A 23,855-nucleotide genomic window follows, 5' to 3' on the forward strand; every position below is an offset into this window, starting at 1 on the left:
CACTATTTAAAACATACTTATGGATGTTATATTCCATTTCTGCCATGTCCATTCTGTAAATTCTAAACACTACACTTTTAAAATTCTGATCTTCCAGTCAGGGTTATGTAACCCCCATAGTTAGCATATTTTTGTCTGAAGGATTTTGACTTGGATATAGAATATAGGAGTCTAATAGGAGTTTAAATGCAAAACTCTTGTTTTGTAAGGACAAATTACTCCAGCAACCTGTTCTAGATTTATTGTTAGTTCCACATTTGTCTAATGGTTAAATTATCTGGGCGAACATTGCTCTTTATCTGGAAGTATGTCCTTATTGGTGCCCACTGTAGACATTGAGCCGTTCCATTGTGTGTGGTTAAATGGCAGTTTCCAAGAGTTATTCCTGACCCTGGCTTACTCTTCCGGCATACGTATGGTGGCGCCTGAATGGGATCCTTATCTGGACAAAAACCTCCTGCTGCACTTTACAAAGCCAGGATAAGGAACATACCTTGTGCGTTTATGTATACTTGCCCACACTTGCATATTAACGTAGAGAATGGGTGTGCCGTATCTCTTTTGTATGTGAGCTAGATTTTGTTCTGTGCTGGCTGACATTTGCAATCTTGTTAAAAACCCGGCCCCCTGATCCATTTTTATGTGTGTGTTCTATTGGCAAGCAAGTGGATGATGTCTCCAAAACTTGACGTTTGACCTTGTGGACCAGTGGTGAGAGTTGAAAGGCTGCCAGGCAAAGTGGGTGTGTGCGCGCGCGTTCTTTGGTGATGTCCCCAAATCAGGTCAACACCATCGCTGAAATAATTCCTGTAGAGAGTGTCTTAACAGAAGGGTGTGTTTGTTTTCGAGACCCAGTTTAAGTCAGATGAGTGATGTAAAGCTGAGTTACCTAATCCATGGCTTCCTTATCTGTTTCCTGCTGAAACCCGCTGTGTTTAGACTAGGGTGGAAAAAGATCTGAAACCCAAGGGGGATGTTGAGGGAGATACGGAAATCCAACAAATGGTTTCCCTGTAAAAGGTTTTTGGCTGTGTTGGCTAGCGAGTGGCGACGAAGAGAGAACCCTGCCAAGAATTGAGAGGGTAGATCATCTTTTGAGATACTGGCATTGGGTCCTGAAATGGGCATATCCAGTTTTTATTTTTTTATTTTATTTCTGCAGCAATGAGATGGGATAGCATATGGATGGATTACCCAGTCAGTACCTGGAAACAAACCGATAACGGTATGATCTGAAGAAGTCGCGTAGTTCCATATAAAAAAAATGGAAATGGTGTTTTCACATTTTTTTCCTTATATCCTCAGTCATACTATTTTGACTTGTATTGTTTATTAGCGCATTGTCAAAATAAGCTGTTTTTTGATGGTAAGGTTATGTACAGTATAAGTTTCATTTTACCGTGAACACTGAGAAGAAGTCATGTCAATTGAGCGACAACAACGTTTTAAAAATCACATCATTGAGTCATTCAAGTAGCTTTCGGGAAGTGTTGAAGTTCATTGATTGTAAAACTGATTGCGACACCTGGCCTTATCTTCAACGTTCGGTCGTCCCAACTGCTTTGTTTACCTGAGGAGTGGCTTCAGGCAAACAGGACCGGGTCTGACTAAAACAAATATCGCGCTGTTGTAATTAAGTAGGTTGTGGATCAATATGGTTTTCATTTTTCTTAACCTCAGAAAATTGTTTTTCGACAAACCGGCTAATTTGGGAAAAAATTGCGTCACAAATATTTATTCTTTCTGCCCATGTTGAAAGGTATTCCGTAATTTCTACAAAGAAAAGTTGCTCCAATTGTCAACTGAGTGACTTGTTCTGTAAACACATCATTTTTGGTACATCTAGATTTGACATAATTACAGTATAATTAACTGATACTGGGCCGCTGCACTGAGCCAGCAGTGATGGACACCCGCACACAACAGATAGCCGACAGCCCACTCACCTTTTACCTCTTTAGCTGTTATCAGTCGTCAGCAACTTAATTTACGCTGATCTCACACACTGTTATTGGTGAGTCATCCCGGTTTATTTTGAGTCATCAGCGCTGAGACAGAGAGCGGCTCAGCGGCAGACTTTGCATTGTTGGTTGGCGGTAATGGTTTCCTCATTCATGGAAACAAAAAAAACAAAAAACGACAAAGGACACATCCGCAGCTTCATGTCTAGTTCCTCCAAGGGAAGGAAGTGAGAATTCCTGGCTGCTGATTGGCTGAGGATATTACCCATTTATTAGATTGAATTTTTGCTAATTTGGCGGTAGGCTTTTACACTAATGTCCTGACAACACTGGTCACCCCACCTTCAACATTGTGGATATCTTTCTATAAAATTGCTGTAGTCTTTAATCTGGGTTGTCTTCGAAATATTTCCATCTTCATCTGCCCCACTCTTCTGTCATTTCAAGTTTTTGGTCCACTTGGTCATGACTGCTTGGTTTTCCTGATGTTTACTGCCTCTTCTGGGTGAAGTTTCCCACCTCCCAGCAAAATGTCCACTGTGTGAATACAGTGGGTGAGTGAAGATTGTTTGAATGGCAACGGGACATGCAGCCTGGAACAGAGAAGACCATACATAGAAAAACACGTGTGAAACAAGTGAAGAGATGCATGAACAGACAAAAAAAAAAGACGGATTGGGTGTTACTGACCCCTCTATCAAGAGACTTGCCTCCTGTCTTCGCTCTTCTCTTCCCTCCGCCCACTCCTTTGAACCCAACATCCCATCCGTACAGACCGTACGTTCCGCCAACGCTTTCCCATTAAGTCGTAATAAATTTTTCCCCTTTAACAGCACAGTGCGTGGCTTCTGATGTTACAGCAGGAGGACAGCAATGGAGGGAAGATAGATGGGCGGTAGGAGGAGGTGAAACAGAGAAGGGGAAGGAGCAGAGGGAGGCGAAGGAGGGGAATGACTGACTACTGACATCTCTGCTGTCGAGATAGTTTTGTTTTTTTTGCTGACTTTGGATCTTTTTTCCCCCCCAGCAACCTAATGTATGCTCTTGTAGTCTCAATTAATGCTGCACAAGTCCAGCATGAAAAAAATTAAATACAATTTGAATGTAGTCACCTTTGATGCCTGGTGGGAGGCGTTTGCCAGGTACTGTGAACTGTCCTGTGAATCACCTTTCAGTGATGGACAGATGACTTGAAATGTCCAGCTGTGGTAAAACAAATGGAAGGAATTCCCGCCATGTGCTGTTTGACCCAGGTCTGATTTTATGATTCTCCCTCTGTCATTACTGTTTTCTTCTCATCCCTTTCTGTGTCCTCCTCTCCTTCTCTTAGCTGCTGACCTCCTTCATTCTCCTCTCACCTTCTCCCTCTCTCTCTCTCTAGGATGTATGCAGGACATTTAAAATGTTCACAATAAGAGCCCTTACAAGTCATTAAATAGTCTTACATTTGTATTTCTGAGGTCTTCATTTCAACATGAACATCACGCTTTATTTGTACTGTATATTGCTTTTCTGACATTTATGCCAAATTATTTTGCAGCAGTCAGCATTTCTGATGTTCTTAGACCGTAGGCCTACCGCTGAACCCAAAACTACAAAACCACTCTCACTTTTTAATTTATTTTTTTAATCTATCTTAAAGGTTTTAAAAAGTATGAAATTTAACTCTGATACCTGCAGACACCCTGGGCGCCCACTCACTCTCTCGCTCTCTCACTCTCTCGCTTTCTCTCTCTCTCTCTCTCAGAATGAGGAAGAGTCTGTTTTGGGGGTGAGATCAAAGGCTGTGGATACAACCAAGACAATCCCAGCCCCTCCTCTCCCCCTTCTCCTCCTCTAGTTCTGTCCATCCAAGGAAGGGCCGTGGTCTCTCATTAAGACCCCAAACAACCCACCAAATTACCCTGCTGCCCTGCCCACAGCCCCCACTCTGACTGCTGCCTTCCCTTAATGTCGACCTGCGCTGAACTCTTGCCAGACCGTTAAATGGTCAGCAAGTCCCTCGCTCCATCAAAGGGAAAGCCCCCGTTTCAAGTGTCCACAGTCCCAACCCTTCTTCTCCCTGTGTCGACTTAGTTTCCAATGTGTTTCCACCTGGGTGACTCCCGCAGACAGATATATGGTTTCCCAACATCGCTTTTTAAAAAAAAAATTTATTTGGCTGACAGGATATGTTGAGGTTTTCTTATACTCAAACTATGTTTTTCCACAGATGCCAGTAACTGAAATATAGTTTTATTTGTGTTGAAAAGGAGATAGATGAACTCCATCATGTTACGCTTCTGTCAGGTTTTGGTATTGTAGTACTTGCGTCTCACTAAGTGTTTTACACAAGCAGCTGGTGATGTCTGCCTCCCGACTCCCAAGAACTCTCTGACGCACTGCTAATTGGAATACCTTCTGGAAGGAACAGTCATCCCCCCGCTCTTTAAAATATGACCCTTAAGAACTACAATGACTTCACATTCTTTGTAGGATTAATATTTTTTAAGCCGGGGGTGGCTTCTTGTACCCAGTGCGTTTTGCAGTGAGAGAGAGAAAAGGTTACGATGCGTTTAGGTGGATTAGAGTGGGCATGGAGGCTCTCTAACCTGAATAACCCTCCCCCTCAGAGTTCAATTCCTCTTTCATACCTCGTGTGTTGATGGATTACCCACATGCCCCGCTGAAATGCCCTGGCAGATATCATCTCTCAATCACTATGGATAGGGGACACTTCACAAAGCTTAAAGAAAACCCAACACAATGGATTAACAAGAAGACATTTTCATGCGGAGGGTGTCAAAAAGCAAGCAGCACAATATTGGAAGAAACTTTCATCTTCCTGATCGTCATGGTTCCTTGCTACCTTGGGAAAGCAAAACAATATATTTTTTTATGGACTGCTAAGGTTCCCGCTCCGGGAGATTCCAGGTCTAAATGGTTCCTGTAATTTGGTGGAAAAGGGGATTAAGTGACGAAAGCCGAATCGCTGGGCCTAATAACTGCTTTGAGAGGAGCGGGAGCCCAGGGACGCAAGATGTCATCCCGCAACACATTGGTGTGTTCATAAAAATGCTCTGGTTGCCTGAGGAAAGAGGATATTGCGCACCCTAAAAAGGGTCGATGGGGGGAGGGAGGCAGTAGCACACACACACACACACACACACACACACACACAGGTTTCCCCCGGTGGCAGTGCAACCTGACCCTCTGCTGGTCTGTGTGAGCAACAAAGACAGGAAGAGACATGAATAACTCAGCCAATGAGGGCATGCTAAATTCCCAGCCTCCCTCATTTCCTTTTTTTCAACTGTCCATCCTTCTCTTCTGTTGTGTTTATCCATTCCTTGCAGCCTTGCACTCACACAAAATGAGCATTGGACATTGATGTTCAATTCATGACATATTCATGTACACACATACACACACACACACACACACCAAATTATACTCTGGATTGGTAGATAAAATTGTAACCTTGAAATGTTGAGTTGAGCATACACTCCAGAAAAGGCAAGGTCAGTGAGGCAGGTAAACAGTCTTCATTTGGACTTGATTGTTTTTTCCTGTGTGCCAAAAATGAATGCCAAAACGTAACAAACCTTGCTTGTTTAACTGAGGTTCTGTTGAACTACACCCAGGAAAACTCAAAGAAGGCTGGCTCAAATGAGACTGCCGCATTGACGTCATGTAGCACGGAGGTGCATGCTGGGGACAAAACAGAATTACTACGACTCCAAAGCGTGCAGGTCCCGTTGAGGAAACTTAATGTCAACAATTTATTTCTCACACACTTGTGAGACCTCACTTTCTCTCTCATTCACCACTTGGACGTTGACACGCCGGTGTTTCCCAGTGGGGAGGTCGTAATTACAGCAACTTCCATATGACCTGAACAAAGCATAACCCCAGGATGAGATAACAGAGACAGTTAAATAGCCCACGGTGCGCGTGACAGAAATGAATCTAATTACTGGTTACACCCATGGCTGTTGGATGTGCGCTCCGTCTCCACCGCCGTGGGTGGCTGCCTACTCATCAGCTATGAGCAGGAAACCGTAAAAAATTGTGATGGTCAAAAGGAAATCAGCTCTTCGGTTGACCCCACGGAACCGCTGGGCCCACCGGCCCCAAACTTTGCAAGGATCCCGGCGGGGGGGGTGTGGGTGGCTGGGTTTGACTGTTGACGCTTTGATTCTATTAAAAACATACTATCCGTTGCTACTTTGGTGTTCTTTGCTCTCATCACTTGTTCATCCGACTGTGAAATCAATCAATTAAATCAACAAAAAAATCTGATACCACAATATTCTATGACCGTTGTCGCAATATGATTAATTTTTTTATGCTATTTGGGGATGACTATGGGTGTTTTCTTAAGATATTTTCACACAAGTACTGCAATGCAGCCTTAAAGACAACATTTAACTATATCATAGTATCCCAGACTATTACTAGCCTCAACACAATGATATTGATAATAACCCCCTTATTGTGAACTCCCTTCCGTAAGTTTATCTCCACATCCATCCCCTTTTCCATTCCTCTTCTCCACCTCCTCCAGTTCCTCCCATCCACTCCCCGATCCCTCCTTTTCCTGTGTTTCCTGTAAGACATTCTGCATGCAGCACCGAGGAGGCTGTGTTTGTTAAACAGTCAGCGGTAATCTGTCGACCCGCCTCAAGGCACCGGGTTGGCCAAAACGTGCATGCCAATTACGTGTGTGTGTGCGTGTGTGCGTGCGTGTGTGCGTGTGTGTGTGTGTGTGTGTGTGTGTGTGTGTGTGTGCGCACACTGAGGGACAGTCCTCCTCAACTGACTACCTGTCAGCACTTGAGTTAAGAGGGCGGTTCCCTTATTCTGAATGTGTGTGTCTACGTTAATGATCACCTGTCCAGACTTGAGAGGATAATAACAACAGAGCAACAGCAGTTCGTTGCCTCTTTCTTTGCTCTTCTTCTGGTCTTTCTGATTTCTGTCCTTATGCTCTGCTCCCTTCCTTCCTTCTCTCTCTCTTCCTCCCTAATAGCCTCATCCCCCTCCTCCTCTTTCCTCCCTCTCTTCCCTGTGCAGCGATCTGTTGTCTGATGGGATAGATGGCAGACTTGGATGGCTGTTCCACCTGTAGGTTGGCTGGAATGAGCCTGAACTGCATTGTGTCTAATGTCTTTATTCTGCCGAGCGTGTGTCAATGAACATGGGAATCGGTGAGCAGGTGTTTAGACATTCAGCTGAATCTCTCTCTCTCTCTCTCAATAGGTCTAAGAATTGCATATTGTAAGACTGATGATATATGAAATGGAAGTGGACTACTTTGAGCCATCTTATCAATTGTGTGTGTGTGTGGTGCTCTGTTACATCTACAACACTGCTAGACGTGTGTGTCATGTTGCCTGTGTGATTGGAAGCAGCTCTACAGTAGCAGGCTACAGATCCGCTTACAGCACCACAAAGTGAAAACTTCATGTCTTCATTCTAGTGAACTTACTGGACACTGATAGTCTCTTTTTATCCCAAAGAATGTGAATGTTTTAGTTTTTTTTATATTTACGTATTATTTAACCAATAACTTTAAATGCATAACTTTGTAATTGATTAACATAATTGCGGCTCTTAAACCATAGCAATGTATTTGATTTTGAAAAAAATGACATGAAAGTAATAAAGTGGAAATATAGATACATTTTAAGATTTCATATATTTTACTTTACTACCAAAATCTACCTGTGAAGCTCATGTAAGGTTGAAGCAAGTTAACTGTTAATTGCAGGAGAAGATAAATTTGTCATGAAAAAGATTCTGTTGGAGTGGCATGTGTCGACTCTGGGTTATTTTTCTTTGCACGCTTTTTTTTGCGTCTTTTTTTAATATATTTTTTTTATTTTTTAAACTTACTCTTGGACTTGAATTTGGAATGACTTCAAAATGCTTTCCTCACACCAGAACAAATGGAATGTCATTTGGGCTTCATGGCGCATCAACCCAGCAGAATGGCAGTTGTGGAATTCTGATGTGGTTTCAGAAAATGGCAAACGGAATTTTCTTTGTTGCGGTCGGTCAGTGTTACCCGATGTTGTTTTTTTGTTTTTGTTTCTTTAGAAAGTGATTTCAGTTGTTCCAGAAAGTCATTTATTATTGAGATTTTGGAATAGGTCCCACACAAACACTGTGGTAGTATTTTGTTCTTCCGTCACAAGATGAAATTGCACTCACTTGATACCAGGGGGGTTGGGAATTGAAAGTTCTTATCAATTTTGGAGTCCACCTAATTCTTAGGATAACAAAAAATGTATTGTAAATCAAATTTGAGTATGATTGTGAACAGTGTGCACAGCTGACACGTGTTGTTCTGGGAAAATGCAGTTAAACTGCAGTTGGTTTGGTGTGTGTCCGACCCGTCACAAAGACCGAGCTGTACTCTGACAGGCTCCTGAGCTGCACGCCATGGACCTGCTTTAATTGGTGCGTCCAGGAATAGGAAGCCCTGTGTCAGACCATGCCAGACCAGGCCAGGCTGGACTACTGCACCCAGCTTTATTCACTGAGCCAGGCCAGCATGGTTTTGGCCCAGTTGAGCTCGGTCGGGTCCAGCACCGTTCCATCCAAGTTTTGAGGTTGTCCCGCCTGCCAAGTGGGCTCCTATATCCCTCTTTTTAACCCACGGTATTGATGGCTCTCGACAGGGCAGCAACATGGCGGTGCCTGCCTCGTAACCGGTGGTTACCAAGGGCAGAATTCAGCTGAGAAAGCGTACCCTCCTTTTAACTCGTGGCCTGATTTACTCTCACACGGTTAAAGACTCATTCACACCGGGCAGCTGTCTGCTCTGACCGCAGTTTGAAGCAGCACTGGAGCAATAAAGCCTTGCTCAAGGGTAGTTTTGGCGCATAGGTGGTAATAGCTCTGCAACCTGCAAAACCTTTTAAATCCATCAGTTATTTACAACCAGCTTTTCCTTAATCACCCTTCCTCAGCCACAGCCAGTCCTGCTGTTTTTGTCATGCTTACCTTTTTTCCCATCTATATAATAGTGCATCATTCTGACCCTCAACCTTGTTGGAAGGTATCTCACATTTCTATAATTTTCTGTCTTGTATATCCTTTATTTAATCAGGTAAAATCCCAGTGAGAACAACATCTTGTTTGCAAGAGACCAGAGTAGACCAGACCGTAAAAAAAAAAAAAGAGTCAAAGACAGAATTCAAATGAAAGAATTGTGAAACGAGGAATCCCAAAATTAAAAGCGGATCATCATCATATCATCATCCCTGTTGCGCAGTAACACAACGGTTCACCCTTCAGCCTCAAGAGGCTTTGGCACACTGTGTGTGTTAGCCTAACATGCAGATCCTTTTAGATGCATTCATCGTTTTAATTAAATCTCTCTGAGACCACATAGACACACACATACACACACACACACACACACACACACACACACACACACACACACACACACACACACACACACACACACACACAAAAATGTGCAAATCATCAGCTGACAGCTAACAGGAAATGAGGGGAAAATTCCACCACACTGTTAATGGAAGTTATTTGGCTCTGAATGAGAGCATAACTACAGACAAACAAGGATTTATTCCTTTATGCCATAGTCAAGAAATTATTTCTTTATAGATTTTTTTTTATTAATTTATTTATTTATTTGTAATCTTTTCACATACTTTCTCAGTGGATTTTTTTTTTTTTTTTTCTTTCTTTCTCCCCCCTGAGAGGGTGCATACTACAGCTCTGTCAAAGTCGTCCTCTGTCCGCTGTGCTCTCCAAGTTCAACCAGACCTTGCATACTTGCATCTGCCTGGCAGGCTGCTTCGCTGGATGGCTGTTGAGCTTGGCGTGTTGCCGGCCTGCTTTGGCAGGCTGCTGGCCTTCAGCTCATAGTGGGAACCTTGAGAGAGAGAGTGTGTGTGTGTGAGAAAGAGGAACGCTTTAACTGACAAACTGTGAAAGGTGTGTGAGTAGAATGTGTGTACATACATACTCTTTGAGGTGTGTGTGTGTGTGTGTGTGTGTGTGTGTGTGTGTGTGTGTGTGTGTGTGTGTGTGTGTGTGTGTGTGTGTGTGTGTGTGTGTGTGTGTGTGTGTGTGTGTGTTGGGTTGGGAAAGTTTCAGCAGTTTTGGGCAGTAGATGATTCAAATCTGTGTTCTCAGCTTTCTGAGCATAAACCTTTTACACATTTTGTCAGGAATTTTCTGGTGATCTAGCGTGGGTGATGAATTCAGAATGACGCATTTTGTTGTGTGCTGTGATATCAACGTTCTGACACGCAGAGTAGTATTGTAGTGTGTGAGCTCATTCATTTTGGTGAGAAATCAGGGTGTGTGTGAGCCGCAGGAAACACACACACCATGCTGAAATCATGTCGAGAATGCAAGGCAGCAGTGTAATAACATTGCGTTTAAACCTTGTCATTTTTTCCAACTGAAATGTGACACACCCTTACCTGTGTGTGTGTGTGTGTGTGTACACTCATATTGAGCATTGAAGCTTCCTGTACATTCATAAAGCTGTGCATGTCCAGTATGAATACTTTGGGTGTGACTCTGTGATTTGTGGAAAATTAACTACAGGTGACGTGAACAATATGAGGACATTATGGGTGTGTCTGTGTGTAAGTGGTTGGTTGTCAATTCCTGTCTCTTGAGCATTCCTGTCCAAGGAGTGTGAGTGTGAGTGTGTGTGTGTGTGTGTGTGTGTGTGTTACTACATGAGTGGGCCACCCAGGTATATTTACTGCCGCCAAAGTATATTTGGTGACCCATTTTAGCATTTTCTATTTTTATTTTTTATCCTTCTCGGAGACGACTCCACGGTCATTCAATTTTAAAAGGCGTGGACACTGCTCTCTGCAGCACTCCAAGCAGGAAGTGATGCTGCGTTCAGGGGAACTCAGAAAACATCGGTATCTGCTGTTGGACACACGCTGCTGTCGGTATCGGTATCAGCCCCGTATTTGACAATTGCTGCATCCCTAATCAATTCAGTTGTGTGCGTGTGCTTTCTAATGGCCAGCAAGCTGATAATGTCTCCAAAATTTGACCTTGTGGGCCAGTGGCGAGAGCTGAAAGGCTGCGTGTGTGTGATCAAACAGCTGACCCCCATCAGGTCCTTCCCGTGAGTTCGAGAGGCAGTAAAGAGACTGCTGTATATCTGTCATGTCAACGCAGGGGGAAGCGATGGACACTGACTACTTCCAAACACAACAAACGCTTCTCCAAACCAAAAAGAAAGTTGAAATAAATATTTTCTCTATCTTGGACCATTTTTTGTAGTGGTATTAAATGGCAACATAAATGGTCCTCGCTGATGTAGTGGGGGGGGGGGTTATGCCTAGTTCTTCTTAATTACGTTATTGCACAATTGTTTGTCGCATGGCAACACTGCAGTTGGTACAGGAGGGTTTATCACTTTTCAACATTTTTTTTTTTTTTTACATTTTTTCTTTATTTTTTCCTTTGACAAAATTATCAGATACTTGCCCAAAAAAATAAATACATTGGAATAGATTGCAGGGTACATAATGGACCAACTCTAAGCAATGATAAACACATAATAAAGAGTAAATAAATAGATAAATAATTGGTAGAGACACAAAATAAGATGAATAAATAAAGAGACAGAGAAAATATAGTATAATGGGAAACGTGTGGAGGTGACTTACACTGTTTTATCACTAGCTTTATTATTACTATTATTATTATATTTTTTACATGGACCTTTTTAGCTATTGATAACTACTTCGGTTCCTTACAACTGGTTTATAATGAAGCGCTCACATCCTGCTTACTAGAGCGTCACCCACACGGCTAAGAGGTCAGCACTGATAGAATCTCCTCCCAGCAGGACTCTCCTGGCTCTACTCACCGTCTATCCTGTTATCTGTGTCCTGAGCTCGGGACTAAAACCCTCTCAGCTGCCGGGGTCGGAAACATGCGGAAAAACATGCGGATGCTTGGGTCGTTTACACCAGGAGTTACAGCCGAGCGTCTCCTCCAGACCAGTCTGCTTTGTATTTACAGATGTTTTATATATGAGAATGAGGATACATCTTTTAAATCATGAGCTGGGATGGAAAAACTCCCAAAGAAAGCCTTATATCCCCTCACTTGACATGCACTGCTTAACACTCCTTGCTACAGTTCACCTTGTTATATATGACATTTATTAAATGTTTTTATTTTATATTCTGTATATGTTTCATATGTTACTATTTTGATTCTTAGCACTTTATTCATCCACAGGGGAGATATCTCATCTTTTATTAGTGGCGGGGCAAACCTTTATAATGAACTGTAAAGAGGCATCCCTACTCAAGGATGACTAGGCGTATAGCCATGTGTCATTGAATTATTAGACTACTTTATCAAAAATGAACATCAACTATGTGAATTAATTCTATATCTGTTGAAGATATAGAAAAAGCTTGAAATAGATAGTGTAAATGATCAGACATATCCATGGCATTTAAATGAAATTGTCATGGATATTTACATTCATTTGTATCCATCGGGAAACTCTACATCCATCCACCCTGCAGGGAACATCGCGTTACATCTGAGTAATTGAAGATCTGATTCACTCTTGCAGAACGGAGCTTTAGTGACACACCACATGGAGAAGAAATTGAAGAGCCAATTAAAGCAAAGGTCAGAGATGCAGTGCAGTGTCTTACTTCATTGATAGAGTGGGGGACAGTTGTTCCGGAGCAGACTTTATAAAGCAGGAAGGGACGTGTTATCGACCATCTTTCCTTGATATTTGAAATGGACTGAGATCTGCTGCATCACTGTGCTTTGTGATATCCTTATATCGGTTATGGTGGGAAATCCATTCGTTGAACCTACACAGCTCTTTGCCCAATAATTTTTATTTATATTTTATAAATGCAACAGGAGCATCACGTGCATCCGGAGCCATCCTGGTTGCTGGTGTGCAGGGAGCTGCAACAGTTTCTCAGGCCCAGAGCTGCAGAATGCTGCATGTTGGGACCAGTTCCATGCAAACAGCAGCACCACACCTTGAGTCTTACGCAAGCTTGCCAGAGGCACAGTACACTGCTCCCAGCACGGCAGAGTTTATCTGCAAAGAATACACCGGAGACGAGTTTATCTATTTTTCAAAATCAAACCGTTTGCATGTGCAAGGAATTGAGCTTGGCGTGTTGCCCTGCTTTTCACAACAAGGGACATGAATTGGAATAGGCAAACTGGAATACTGGGAATAATAGAACTGAGCTGGGAAAGCTTTATTGATACACTATGGCACGATGGCGACGTGATGTTCCTTCAGGCTCAGGCATGACAGCAACACGAAAATAAACAGTGTGTATTTAAGTGTGCGCTGTCTGTCAATACTTATTAAAACACCTTGGCAGTGTAAGTGTAAGTTATAGAATTAATGCCGCAACAGAATTACTTTTGTAAACACGGCCTGACAAGCATCTGTTTTGCTTGTCATACCCCTGTTGTTGTTTATGATGCTGACATAATAGGTTTCGCATGTGCTGAGAAGTTGAAGAGATGAGTGGTTTTGCAGGTCCCAACCCGTTGTTTGTGTGTTCCCTCCTCGCAACAGGATTCAACGGCTGTGCAACTGCTACAGTTTCATGGCTGACGCTGCCAATGTCAGTTCTCTAGTTCAACCCAACCCGATCCAGTTAAGCTCACTGTCCAAACCGCTCTATAGCATCAGCCCTCCTCTAGTCCATCATACTGTATAATGGCAGCAGGTAATCTCTTAATGGTGGGAAATGAAACCGGTAGAATCTAGTGATGTGCCAATGAGTTCTTAAAGCAGTGAGTCGCACGTTTCTTATATCAACAACGCTCTTTTTGATATGCATTAGGCCAGGGCCCACATTTGATAAGGTTTTGTCTCTGGGACCCCATTCTAAGAAGGGTTTTACTGTAAGATATCATTTAGTTAAAGCTATCCGTGCATGTTAGTGAACCGGTGATTTGTAATGTGCTGTTCCATGGTAGAGGAATGTGTGACACATAGCTTTATTTCCTCCTTGCTGGTATGTAGATAGCGGGTGGCCGGGCATGCCGATGTCTTCGGCCCACTCCAAAAAAAGCACCGTCGTGTCGGCTCCTGATGGCCCAGTAGAACTTCCTGTCATGGGACTGCCACTTCCTGACGTGGACGCCCATTGTTATCAAATGCGGCTCCAAGCCCGAGGGACAGTGTTGTGGGAGAGAGGGCAGGGGGGTTCAGAGCATTGTTTCAGTCTGTCAGTCCATCATCCATCTATCTGCCCCCCCTCCTTGAGTCCCCTTGTATGTTTATTTGTGTGGACTGTGAATTTGTGTGACCCCCCCTTCCCCCACGGAGTGTCCCTGTCCGTTCTGGGGGAGGGTTCGAGGCAGAGCGTGGGGCTGAAGGGGACCATTATCCAGGGGGATCAATGGCTCTTTTGTGCCAACGGCCACAGAGGGGTGGGTGGGGGCAGGCGGAGAGGGGGCAGCACCGTGACCAGCACCCTGTCATAATGTTATTCTACACACACACGGTGCACGGGACCGGGATAAGGTTGGTGGTTGAGGTGGGGGAGCTGAGGAATACTATGCTGGATGGCGGTGGCTGGGGGTGAGGGGGGGTCAGATCAGTTTCCAAACAAACAATCATACAAAACATGCGGGAAGTTTTCCCCTGAATTAAGTGGTGCAGAGTCTTCCAAAATCCAAAAAGCGTCCCAACTACACTGCTTACCGCTGAATTTTCTATTTCATTAATTCTATTTTATTTCATCATTCAAATTCAATTCAGTGAAGCAGGAAAAGCAAAGGATGTGGGGGTGTTGAGGTTCTATGCCTTGATGCAGTATTGACGTTCTTGTCAAAGAATGCAACTATTTTTCCCTTTTTTCCATGAAAAAATTTTTTTTTTTTTTTTTTTTTTGGCTTTGTGTTTAAACTATTGCCTGGGAAATGAGTCTCTTAATTCGGCCTTTTATTCCCAGCTGATTGATCATGTGCTATACTTGCTTGGCAGACTGACTGTGGTGTTCTGCGTCAAGTAGCCTGTAGGAAACACACCATGCCCTCCACAGTCTGGTCCAATGGCGTGTCTGCGTTCCCGTCGTGGCATTTTTCGAAATAAAATGATTCAAAACACATTTCCCAAGAATCCCGACAAATCGAAGTACGAAAACACAGTTTCCAACGTGTGTGCGTGCATGCGTGCGCATTTCTCAGATGTCCATGATTTAGTGCACCATTGCGCATCTTTGAATCAGAAGTAGAAGTTTGGTCTTATTTAGTTGCCTTATCCAGATTCTAAACATCAATTCGGTACAGTCTTAACTTTGAACCTGTGCTGTGGTTGTAAACCTTCGATATGGCTTCCACAAGAAAACTACTTTTATTCCAGGGCTGGACGATATAGTATCGATATCCTGATAGAGATAAGATATCGCCTGGGGTTTTGATAGTTCAATGTGCTCTGTAAAGCTGTATTCCAGTGATGCAGCTTTCTGAACTTCATAGTGTACTAGCTGTTATATTCAATGTGATGAATGATTTTGTCAAAGCCTTATTTTTATTCCATTTCCTATCTTCATCATACCCACCCCTCCACTCTCTGCACCCTGTGATCTCCTGAGTTGTCATGGCAAACCCTCCGAGTTATTTTCCTTTGGAATTGATTCATACTTTACCTTTGATTCTCAATCCAAGGCGCCTTTGAATTGGGAATCAAACGTTACGTAATTTTCCAAAACAATCAACAACCTCTCAGAATAACCAGTTTGTTTCCTGCTTTTGTCTCCTTTCCGGCAGACTTTCACAGCATGGTGCAACTCCCACCTGCGCAAGGCTGGCACGCAGATCGACAACATCGAGGAGGACTTCAGGGATGGGCTGAAACTCATGTTGCTGCTGGAGGTCATCTCAGGTGAGCTGCTGGAAGGGTTCTCAAGCTTGGGGTGGAGACCTCAAACAGGGATGAAACACAAAGAACAACTGCTAGGGGTGGAATAGACCAGTGCCACAGCTGTGTGTGTGTGTGTGTGTGTGTGTGTGTGTGTGTGTGTGTGTGTGTGTGTGTGTGTGTGTGTGTGTGTGTGTGTGTGTGTGTGTGTGTGTGTGTGTGTGTGTGTGTGTGTGTGTGTGTGTGTGTGTGTGCAGGTGAACGGTTACCTAAGCCCGAGCGAGGCAAGATGAGGGTCCACAAGATCAACAACGTCAACAAAGCGCTGGACTTCATCGCCAGCAAAGGAGTCAAACTGGTCTCCATCGGAGCCGAGGGTGAGTGCAGACACACTAGGGCTGCAGATATTCCTCTATAATCCCATTCAAATTTGTATGTGTTGTTTTTAATATTTGTATATATTCAAATTTTCAATGCTCAAACTTAGTACAGGGGGTGGGGGTCTCGCAGCTCCAATCAGAGCGATCTTTTCTCCAAACAGTGAAAAATAATACCCTCGGTGTATCTCATTTACTCTGTTTCCGTTGCGATCACAGATCGCTTCTGAAAGATTTCCTGCCTACATTCTCACGGCCCGGTGGCAAATGCCCCGCGTCCCCGCACGGTCCGCGGCCCAGTGGTTGGGATCCTCTGTACTAGAGGACGTTCTGCGTTGTTTTGTCTTGTTTTTTTTTCGTAAACAGTTTTTTGTAACAGTACCCGGAGCTCTTTCACCAGAGAAGAACCCATGAAAATCAGGGTTATTTTTTTTTATTCTCTCTGAGAATTCACTGTGCAACAAACTGGATGAACGTATATTGAACTTTATTGCATGTGAATTGATTTGCTAACTTTAGCCAAAACATTTAAGAAGAAGAAGAATCAATTATCATGTATATCATGTATAAAATATATATACAATCGAATGGTAATTTCAGCATTCAAATAGTGTTATTTTTTTATATTCAAATTCAATTTGAATTTCAAATTTTGCTCCCGCAGCCCTAAGACACACATATAAAGATTAACCCAAATGGAGACATCAAAATGGACAAACAAACAGAAATTGGAGGTCATACACTCACTGACACAGAGCACCATCATTTGTTCGGATACACACATGAGTGTATTATTTTCCCGTTAGACCCAGTAAGAGTAGTTTCTCAGCTCTGGAACTCAAACCATTTTCTGATGCCGCAAAAATATATATTTAAATAACTCAATTAATACCATAAACGTGCAATGACTAGTCGAGTGATGGCTTGAACTGACTACTCGACGAGAAAAATCTTTAGTCTGCGGCAGCCCTAGTAGTATTATACCATGTCATCAGTTGGTCCTTAATTAATATAAAAATGTAGCCCTCAAATTGTATTAATAAATCTGAAATTCAATTTTAGCGGTTTTGTTTGCCTCTAAAAAACAAACAACAAAAACACCTGAGCATGCATACATTTATCTGTTCATAAAGGGGATATGATGTTCAGAAAAAATATAAACTAAAGTTATAAACTCAAAACAAAAATGTGTTAACATTGTCTTCTGCTAAAGTACAAAATTGGTTTGAAATGCTGCTCAAAAAGGAATAAAAAATGAATAAATAAATAACAGCCTGAAATCCAATTTACTAAGACATTGTCTATAAACAACACAGTTGTTCAGACTAAACCATACAATAGAATAATGGTAATTGGACTTTGAATTGTTGTGGCTGGACTTCAGCACCTCAGCAAACACGGCTAACACCCTTTCTCATTTTCAATCAAACGTTCATTAGACCCATCGATCATTTATTCACACACTCATTTCACGCAAGAGGCCGAGTGCTGAGAGAGCGAGTCAAACGTCTCCTTGAGAGAGAGAGAGAGAGGACAGAGGGCCCTGACTAGGATACTATATCACGTTGAATAATGGCCGCGTGTGTCAGACCGTCCACCTGTACTATCATGATAGACATCCTGGCCTCGAACTCCTGTCCCCTAAGTTCCCAATGCTTCTCACACACACACACACACACACACACACACACACACACACACACACCCCCACCCCCCACCCACCCCCCTGCTCAGACAGGCGTGTTCACATGCGCATGTAGAGATATTTCATGGCCAAGAACCGGCCAGCATCCCACAGAAGGTCGCCCCGCTGGAAAGTGACCAGGAATGCCAGAACCTTGAGAGGCAGGCGAGCGAGGCGGGACACTTCCCACGGCTCGACGAGTCAAAGGGCCTTGGAGTGGACGCGCACGTTTTCTTAAGGAACACGGCTTGTCCCCGTTTAGACCCACGGAGCCCCAGCGGTGGTTTCAGTTACGCGTCATTTGATATTAGGACTGTCCAACAGGGCATGGAAACAACAGTGGAATGAATAAAACATCTGAGAGCCACAATTTCAGCAATTTTGTATAATAACAAAATAATATCATCCAACAATGTCTGCAAGCATGAAGTTTATTCATCATTTTTTATTATTATTATGCAACTTCCTCTCCCTTCCAGTTGAACAAGCTGTTTAGTGTTATTTCACTATTGGCTATCTGACTGGGATGGCAGGAGGGACTCCTCCCTTCTCTAGACCACTCAGGCTTACACATTGTCTAGACTCTCGGGGAGAGTTTATGAAAATAATGGATTAAATTAGATTGGCTGCCATCCAGAATCATACATTGGGCCAAATCGGATTTTCCTGTTTCCTATTGTGTTTAAAAAAAAATAAAATAAAAAAAAAAATTTCTCTGAGGAACTTTGGCAAAATGACATGTTAGACAGACTACACATTCTTTCCAACCTAGTGGCGACCCGTCAGACAACACAATTTGGATGTAATTTAATCAGATGGAAGTGAACCTTTTTTTTTAAAGGTGCAGTGTGTAGAATTTGGTGGCATCTGGCGGTGAGGTTGCAGATCTTAACCAACTGAACGCCCCTCCCCATGGCGATGCATGAGGGCGGCCTCCGTGGAAGAGACGGTGGCTGCGAAACTCGCCAAAAACACGTAAGGCTCTAGAGCCAGTGTTTGGTTTGTCCATTCTGGGCTACTGTAGAAACATGGCGGTGCAACACCGTACAGCGTACCCGCTCCCTAAGTAGATGAAAAAGGGTCATTGTAAGGTAACAGAAACACAATTCTTATTTTTGTGGGATAACGTGTATACACAAATTAAAACATACTTATGAATATTATATTCCATTTCTGGCAAGTCCGTTTTGTGGCGCGTCGGGGCTGATGTTTCCTCAAACTCACTTTTTATAACCATAAGTGGAATGAATGTCATCTAATGGCTTGGGGGGAAAAAAATCCAACGTGGAAACAAATACACTGTAGAATTAATAGAGCCTCTAAGCCCGGAAGTTTCAGTTTCTCCCGGCTCCTATTCTACAACAACAGGAACAACAACCTCAAAGTGGGCTGGATGGGTGTGGCTGGTGAACCGCAGGTCACGCCCCTCATCAACTGAACCAATGTTAACTCTTGAAGCGCTTGTTCTCTTCAGTCTCCACTATTACACAACTCAACAGCCCCGAGTAACTCCACGTGAATAGCTGAGTTGGCGTGGCTCTGGGCTGTAGGGCCTAAGAAATCCAACCCATCAGGATTTTTCTGTTATGAATTTCAAGGATCTACGCTATGTCCCATTGCTCCCTTCTCGTATGAACCTTGATTTTTGGATTACATGTCTTTTCCTAGCTTCCTTCGATAATATTTCTAACAATTGATAATGGACAACCTTAAATTGTTTGTGAAATCAGATTTTTGAGGCCCTGTTCAAACATGATAACTACACAATGTGAGGAAGTATGAAAGAATGGACTGAAGGTTTGATAACCTTAAGAGATGAATGCTTTGGGTATGTGTTTAACAATGGGTGGAATGTGACGGGCCATACCTTCTCAGCAGCCCATCATTCCACATAACTCACCGATCTACCTGTGGGCCTTAGGTAACCCTCTAATGATATTTAAATACTTTAAGAATCGCTTACGTTTCTTTCAACTGGGCCCCTGGTCAATCCTTGTTTTGCAAGTACTAATGGTACGGATGTAATAATTGTTATTGGACCCGTTGGAGTCCTGTCATTACCTAACAGAGTTTCTCAAATGGGGGGTACTTTGGGGTATGCGGGGGGGTACTCTGAAAATTAAGAAAATGTGTAAAAAAAATATTAGTTATATATAATGCTTAAAAAACGGCGCACATGAAGTACATCATTTATTTTAATTGTATTACTTTTTCTCCCAGTGCCAGTGAAGGGGGTACTCGGCTGAAAAAGATCTACACTACTAAAAAAAGTTTGAGAATGAACCACTGGCCCAACATATAGTCAGGCTTGGGTTGTGAGGTGGGGGGGGAACAACCATCCTTTAAACAACTATTGTTTAAACAGGAAATACGACCAACTTTTTCCCCCTTTAAGTGACACTACATAGCACTACTACCACAGACAAAATGAAAGGCACGAAAGAATGTACAAAATGTGCACATGACGGCAAGCTCTGCATTTTTAAGGCGCGCTCTGTGGTGTTTGTTATCAGACACACACACACACACACACACACACACACACAGAGAGAGAGAGTCCATTCCTCTGTGTGATTTAGGGGCTGGTCAGAAACCTCTGTCCCCTCACCCGACTCAAATCACAATTTATCCCCAGGACAGAGGAGACTGTTTAGTGCAGTTACTCTGTCTGAGCGCAGTGTGTGAAAGGAGAGTGCGATTAAATGTTCACTGGATGGAACAAGCGCGTGATTAAATATGGCCGATGCTGTTAGCACTATGCCTCAAAGATAGAATGTGCGCAGCCTTGAGGATCTCTGCTTGAAGTCCTGAAGGCAAAATGGAAGCTCAAACAGGACGGAGATTGCTTTTCAATTCTACAGTTCACTCTCAAATGTGTGCAATGAATGTGAGTGTGTGTGTGTGTACATATGGACAGGATTACAACACTTAGGTTTATCTTAAGCGTTATCATTTATAGCTTAACTCGGCCTACATAATGTAGCTATGTATTTGGTGGAATAAATCATTTATGAATCCAAAAAAAATGAATCCACATATACAGAAAAGCAGAACAGTGCTGACTGACACCTTTGGAAGGAATTGTAGGCATGGAAATGTTTTCCAAAAATAAACATTTAATTGGAGCGTACACAACATTTACACTTTAATTTAAAAGTAAACTACACTATAATTTAAAACTCACTGCTTCGGTTGAGTCTGATGGGGAAATGTTTTAAGCCCTATAGTTAAAATATTACATCTATCTTTCAAAAACAGGTAGTTCACATTATTGTATACTGGAGAAATCATGGTCACAGAGCCTGCATAATATCAGTTTTTCCGGGGTTTTATTGACATTTTTGCACTGGAAACAGGAAGCTGTGTCGCTTCCTACTGGTGGCCTGCTGAAGCCGATGTTACCCTGTGGATTCACCACGGCAATTTTGAAAAGTAGTTGTAACTTGTCTCCTTCTGTCACGCAGAAATCGTGGACGGAAACGCCAAGATGACTCTTGGAATGATCTGGACAATCATCCTCCGCTTTGCCATCCAGGACATCTCCGTAGAAGGTACAGGGCACTTTGCCGGACAAGCCGGCCTGCAGCATCAGAACCCCCATCACATTACGAGGGGAAGGTGCATAGATGCACGCCTTCACGGCTAAGAGACGAGTCCGGGTTTGGTGCCTTGCTCAACCACGGCGGCAGGAACGGGGAAGGAAAGCATAAAATGACAAGTTTTACGCTTCTTACTGGTCCAAACCCCAGCTTGATTGGAGTAAGATTGTCGGCCCTATCAGTAACTGGTTACTGTAGCTCGACCGACAGTGAGGATGCGACTGTCCTTTACTGTAGACGTAACGTAACCGTCCATAGTATCTTCATTTTATTCACGCGCACCCCACCCCCGACTCACTCAACCCCTCCCACCCAGCTGTGAACCCTGTCAAATTCCTCAGGGGAAGTAGAGTGGAAGTAAGGAGTTCCAGTTGGAAAGTGGTACCGGTGGGAGTGGGCCAATGGGAGCGGGCCAAGGCGTAGCATGTTTGGCCTACATGATCTTGATCTTGGCCTACATGAGCTCCACTAAGAAATCACTCTCGGGTGCTGTGTGATGTTGAGTTGTTTCCACTACCATCTGATTAAACAAAGATTAATAAATTCTCTCATATGTTTGTATTCACCACTGCAAGGGATCCTGTATTTTGAAAATCCAAGGTTTTGGATTGCTAAACCAGCGAAACAATCCATTGTTCATCCATGGTTTCTCTCGTATGATATTTAAACACAATCTACTTTTATATTTTGGACTGCACACAGATTACACATTGCAATATCTCTTGTTCGCTGAGCCCTTTAAACCAAAGGCATCTGTTTAGTTCACATTTATTCTCTATTGATCACTGGCACTTTACTAATCTGGCGTGTAATGTGCATAGAGTTCTTTGGCCACGCAAGATTACCTCTGCCCTCCCTGTGGGTTTCTAAGAAGCCACAGGACGCGTGCGCTTGGCCTTATCAATGCCATTCAAAATAAATAAAATATTGCGTTAGCCTATTTTAAAATTAAATACCTCCGAAACATGGTTTTAGTTTTGAAAGCCCTGGTTAATACACACCCATACACTGTGGATTTATTTATTTTGTTTGATAGATTGGTGCTTAGGCCACAGTTGGCGTCCGTTTGTCTTGTTGCTCTGGTTAAAGGGTTTGGATGGATATGAATTGGGGCTACGTTGCTTTAATATTTTATGAAATATTTCTCATACATAAATATCTAACAAAGGCACCAATATGTCAACCAAAATATGGTGAAAGTATCAATATTGAGGTATGCGTCCAAAAAAAAATGATATCAACAATGTCAAGATCATGCAGCCCCTATAGGAAGCACTAGTCGCGGATGATGGGATGGATATGGTCTTACACCACAGGAAAGCATTGCTTAAAACAAGTTTAGAAGGCTGAATACATTTAAAAACCTTTTATGTTCACGTTTGACTAACTCGGTGTCTCTTCTTGTCTCAGAGACCTCTGCGAAGGAGGGTCTTCTGCTGTGGTGCCAGAGAAAGACGGCTCCATACAAGAATGTCAACGTCCAGAACTTCCATATCAGGTTAAACATACGCTCCCAAACATTAAATTTCTTATTATAAATGAAAAAAAACAACAGTGCACACACACACACACACACACAGGCAGAAGCAGAAATGTCTTGTAGGAAGTAAAGATGGTTCATTATATGGAAACGGTCAAGTTGTCAAGGAATGATTCACTGTTGGAATGCTGCCCCCTGGTGGCAAGGGGGACACACTGATCACTGAAGGCAGGAATGAAGGTCACGGACTGAAACGCATCAGTTTGTGCTCCTGCTCTACTCCTATCAGGATGTTTACATGGATGAAAATCTCTCAAAAACATGCTTCTCCCCCCCCACCACCACCCCCACCCCTCCCAACAGCTGGAAGGATGGTCTTGCCTTCAATGCTCTGATCCACAGACACAGACCTGAGCTCATTGACTACGATAAGCTCAGAAAGGTGAGAACACACACACACACAACACACACACACACACACACACACACACACACACACACACACACACACACACAGCTTTTTCCAATACAGCTAACTGACCCTCTGTCAGTGAGACGTCCAAATGCCTGTTGAATGTATTCCCGCTCTGTGATTGGATGGTTAGGACGACCCGGTGACCAATCTGAACAACGCCTTTGAGGTGGCTGAGAAGTACCTGGACATTCCTAAGATGTTGGACGCCGAAGGTATTTTTAATTGACACATCCCTGTCTTTTGTTTGCACACTTGTGTTTTTCAAGTTGTCGAGGACTTGTCAAGGAACAAGGTGGTTAAAACTACGTTTGATGAATATGATCATTTGTTTAAGTAGCTCTGTGATATTTTCAATAACACATATCTGTATGTATTATAACTATAAGCACCTATGTAAAATATATGT

General features: G+C 43.0%; 1 protein-coding gene across 2 annotated transcripts in view; it reads left to right on the forward strand.

Annotated features, from left to right (window-relative positions):
* The window catches only part of actn4 (actinin, alpha 4), a 62,852-nt gene that overhangs the window by 24,798 nt on the left and 14,199 nt on the right, over positions 1–23,855 (forward strand). For both annotated transcript variants that reach the window (XM_080006936.1, XM_080006937.1), the window contains exons 2-7: positions 15,744–15,858; positions 16,092–16,211; positions 21,360–21,446; positions 22,905–22,992; positions 23,338–23,416; positions 23,580–23,661. In XM_080006936.1, coding sequence (XP_079863062.1) covers positions 15,744–15,858; positions 16,092–16,211; positions 21,360–21,446; positions 22,905–22,992; positions 23,338–23,416; positions 23,580–23,661 — 571 coding nt within the window. The remainder of the gene's footprint in view (positions 1–15,743; positions 15,859–16,091; positions 16,212–21,359; positions 21,447–22,904; positions 22,993–23,337; positions 23,417–23,579; positions 23,662–23,855) is intronic.

This window comes from Zeus faber, assembly GCF_960531495.2.
Source record: "Zeus faber genome assembly, chromosome: 9".
Lineage (NCBI taxonomy): Eukaryota > Metazoa > Chordata > Actinopteri > Zeiformes > Zeidae > Zeus > Zeus faber.